The following is a 2,084-nucleotide window of genomic DNA, read 5'->3' on the forward strand; positions in this document are numbered from 1 at the left end:
CCCATAGCTGTAGAAAAAATAATAAACTGCAATATTGAAAAGAGTATAATCTACACTGACTCCCTCAGCTTAATCACAGCATTAAACTCCAAAAATGCAACAGAACCCTTAGTGGGAAAAATAATAGATTGCATAACAGCCGAAACACGAGGTTGCGAAATTAAATTCTGCTGGGTACCTAGCCATGTCGGAATCGTAGGGGACGAGACAGCTGATGAATGTGGAGCAGCTGCCCGAAAAGCAAAAATAGGGAAAATAAACGCATCACGCAAAGATCTTTTGAAATTCATACAAAGAAAACATAAAAAATGACAAGCCTCGTGGAAAAATGAAATAAACAGTAAACTACACGTCGTGAAACCAGTTGTTGAAGAATGGAAGTCGTGCAGTCACCGGAAACACTTCATGGAGGTAATATGTCGCCTTCGAATTGGACACACACATCTTACTCAGTTTTATTCTCAAGAAAGAAGATGAACCAATATGTGAAAAGTGTGGACACGGACTGACGATAAACCACTTTTTAATTTCATGTAAAAAACTCGAAAAGCAACGGAAAAAGCATTTTACTCAATTTTACACCGAACAGATATCATTCCATCCACACTTCTTCTAGGAAAGAATGCAATTGTAGACATTTCATTTGTTTTTAGTTTCTTAAAAGAAACATTTTTTCCTGAACGAGCTATGATATCTTAACACTTCATTGCTCTAAAAAAACATTATATACCTTGTGCTTAGTGCATGATAGGCTGAGTTGCATATGCGCCATAAAACACAACACACAACAACAAAGTAATCATAACACAGCCATTGACTGTCACATTTGCAAACCTGCCCTGCACTGATAGCTTCTTGTTTCCTCAACGCTACCTCTTGAATGATCTGTTGGGCTGGATGATATTGCCGAGGGCACAGGGAGCTCTTCTTCATCCATGACTCCCGTGCTGCATGGACTGCTTGTTTCCGTGGACCTGCTGCATGGCCTGCTTGTTTCCTGGTCCACGGGCGTCTCTTGCATTGTGTTAAAAAGTTCCACTGCAGTGGGCTCCTTCCCGGTGCCTGTACAAAGGTCATGCACCCGTAACCTTCATAAACAAGACTGTGCTATCTACGGAAAGTAGGCCTCTACGGATGCCAAGCTTCTTGAATAGAAAAAAAAGAAGACTACTATGTTGAATAAAATGTTCATAAATCGCTGGGATGGAGCGCTTACACTCAGCTGCGTTGTCCGCACCAGCGCTGTCATCTGTAGCCTCTGACAGGGCGTACTGCGCAGCATATACATCTCTGGCAGAGTTAGCAGCTCTGCGTTCAGCTGCGGCCCTCTTTGGTACAAGGCAAGGAGCCGGGTTGGCTGCGGTTTCCTTCCGCCCAGATCGAATTTTGTACCCCGTGCCCTGCAGCAAGCTGATGATGTCCTGCAGCAGCTGGTCGCGCTTGGAATATTCTTCCTCAGTGCCAGATCTGCAAGGGAGCATTTCAGAGATTTAAACATTTCGCGACAATGCAGGAAACAAAGCAAACTTACTTTTTTAGGTTCTTCCGGTCGTTTGCAGCATAGCGCGACACAAGCAAACCTAAACGTTCACGCACTCCACGCGAGGTTAAAGTTACCCCCCGCGTACCTCTCAGCCTCACGGCTATTGAGTTCCATTCCTCGGGATCGCGAAATGGGTCGCTCGCCTGTACTTCCAAAACGATCGCAATATCTATTTTCAGCGTGTAAAATACACGGCTGCTGCTTCCGCTGGCACCGGCGTCTTTTTTCTTTTTTTTTTTGCGGCCAGCCATGGTTGCGGCCATGTTAAAAAACGCTCTCGCTCGTCGCGAGATTACACGAGACCCTCCCGCAGGAGCAGCACGCAACGGCGCGATACGGGCGTACGCACGGATTTAGCCCAGCGATACGTTCTGTTGAGCATGCGCACTCTCGACCCGCATCGATCCTGCGTACGGATCCCCGTTCCGTACGGCCAACTAAAAGTCTCTATTATTACCCCGGCTGGAAGATGCGTTGCGAGAGTTGCAAATGACGGATTTATTCATGTTTGCGACTTCGTTGTTCTTACCCACTGTTCGCG

The 2,084-nt window shown here is 45.9% G+C and overlaps 1 protein-coding gene across 1 annotated transcript; it reads right to left on the reverse strand.

Moving 5' to 3' along the window:
* Positions 1 to 735: 735 nt before the first annotated feature.
* LOC146183518 (uncharacterized) lies at positions 736 to 1,794 on the reverse strand. Its single transcript, XM_084608367.1, has 3 exons — positions 1,532 to 1,794; positions 1,217 to 1,467; positions 736 to 1,062 (listed from the first exon to the last, which is right to left on the reverse strand). Exons 1-3 carry the CDS (start codon positions 1,792 to 1,794, stop codon positions 821 to 823), a joined length of 756 nt encoding a protein of 251 aa, XP_084464493.1. The 3' UTR covers positions 736 to 820.
* Positions 1,795 to 2,084: the final 290 nt, after the last annotated feature.

Source organism: Amblyomma maculatum, chromosome 7 (assembly GCF_055883805.1).
Source record: "Amblyomma maculatum isolate TAMU_Amacu chromosome 7, ASM5588380v1, whole genome shotgun sequence".
In the NCBI taxonomy this organism is placed as follows: domain Eukaryota; kingdom Metazoa; phylum Arthropoda; class Arachnida; order Ixodida; family Ixodidae; genus Amblyomma; species Amblyomma maculatum.

Bases quoted from the DNA above. Each gene is read 5' to 3' on its own strand.
- LOC146183518 (XM_084608367.1), bottom strand. From the start codon at position 1,794: ATGGCTGGCCGCAAAAAAAAAAAGAAAAAAGACGCCGGTGCCAGCGGA. The intron at 1,468-1,531 runs GTAAGTTTGCTT...GCTCCCTTGCAG, and splicing joins GACCGGAAGAACCTAAAAAA to ATCTGGCACTGAGGAAGAAT. The intron at 1,063-1,216 runs GTAAGCGCTCCA...ACCTTTGTACAG, and splicing joins TGCGGACAACGCAGCTGAGT to GCACCGGGAAGGAGCCCACT.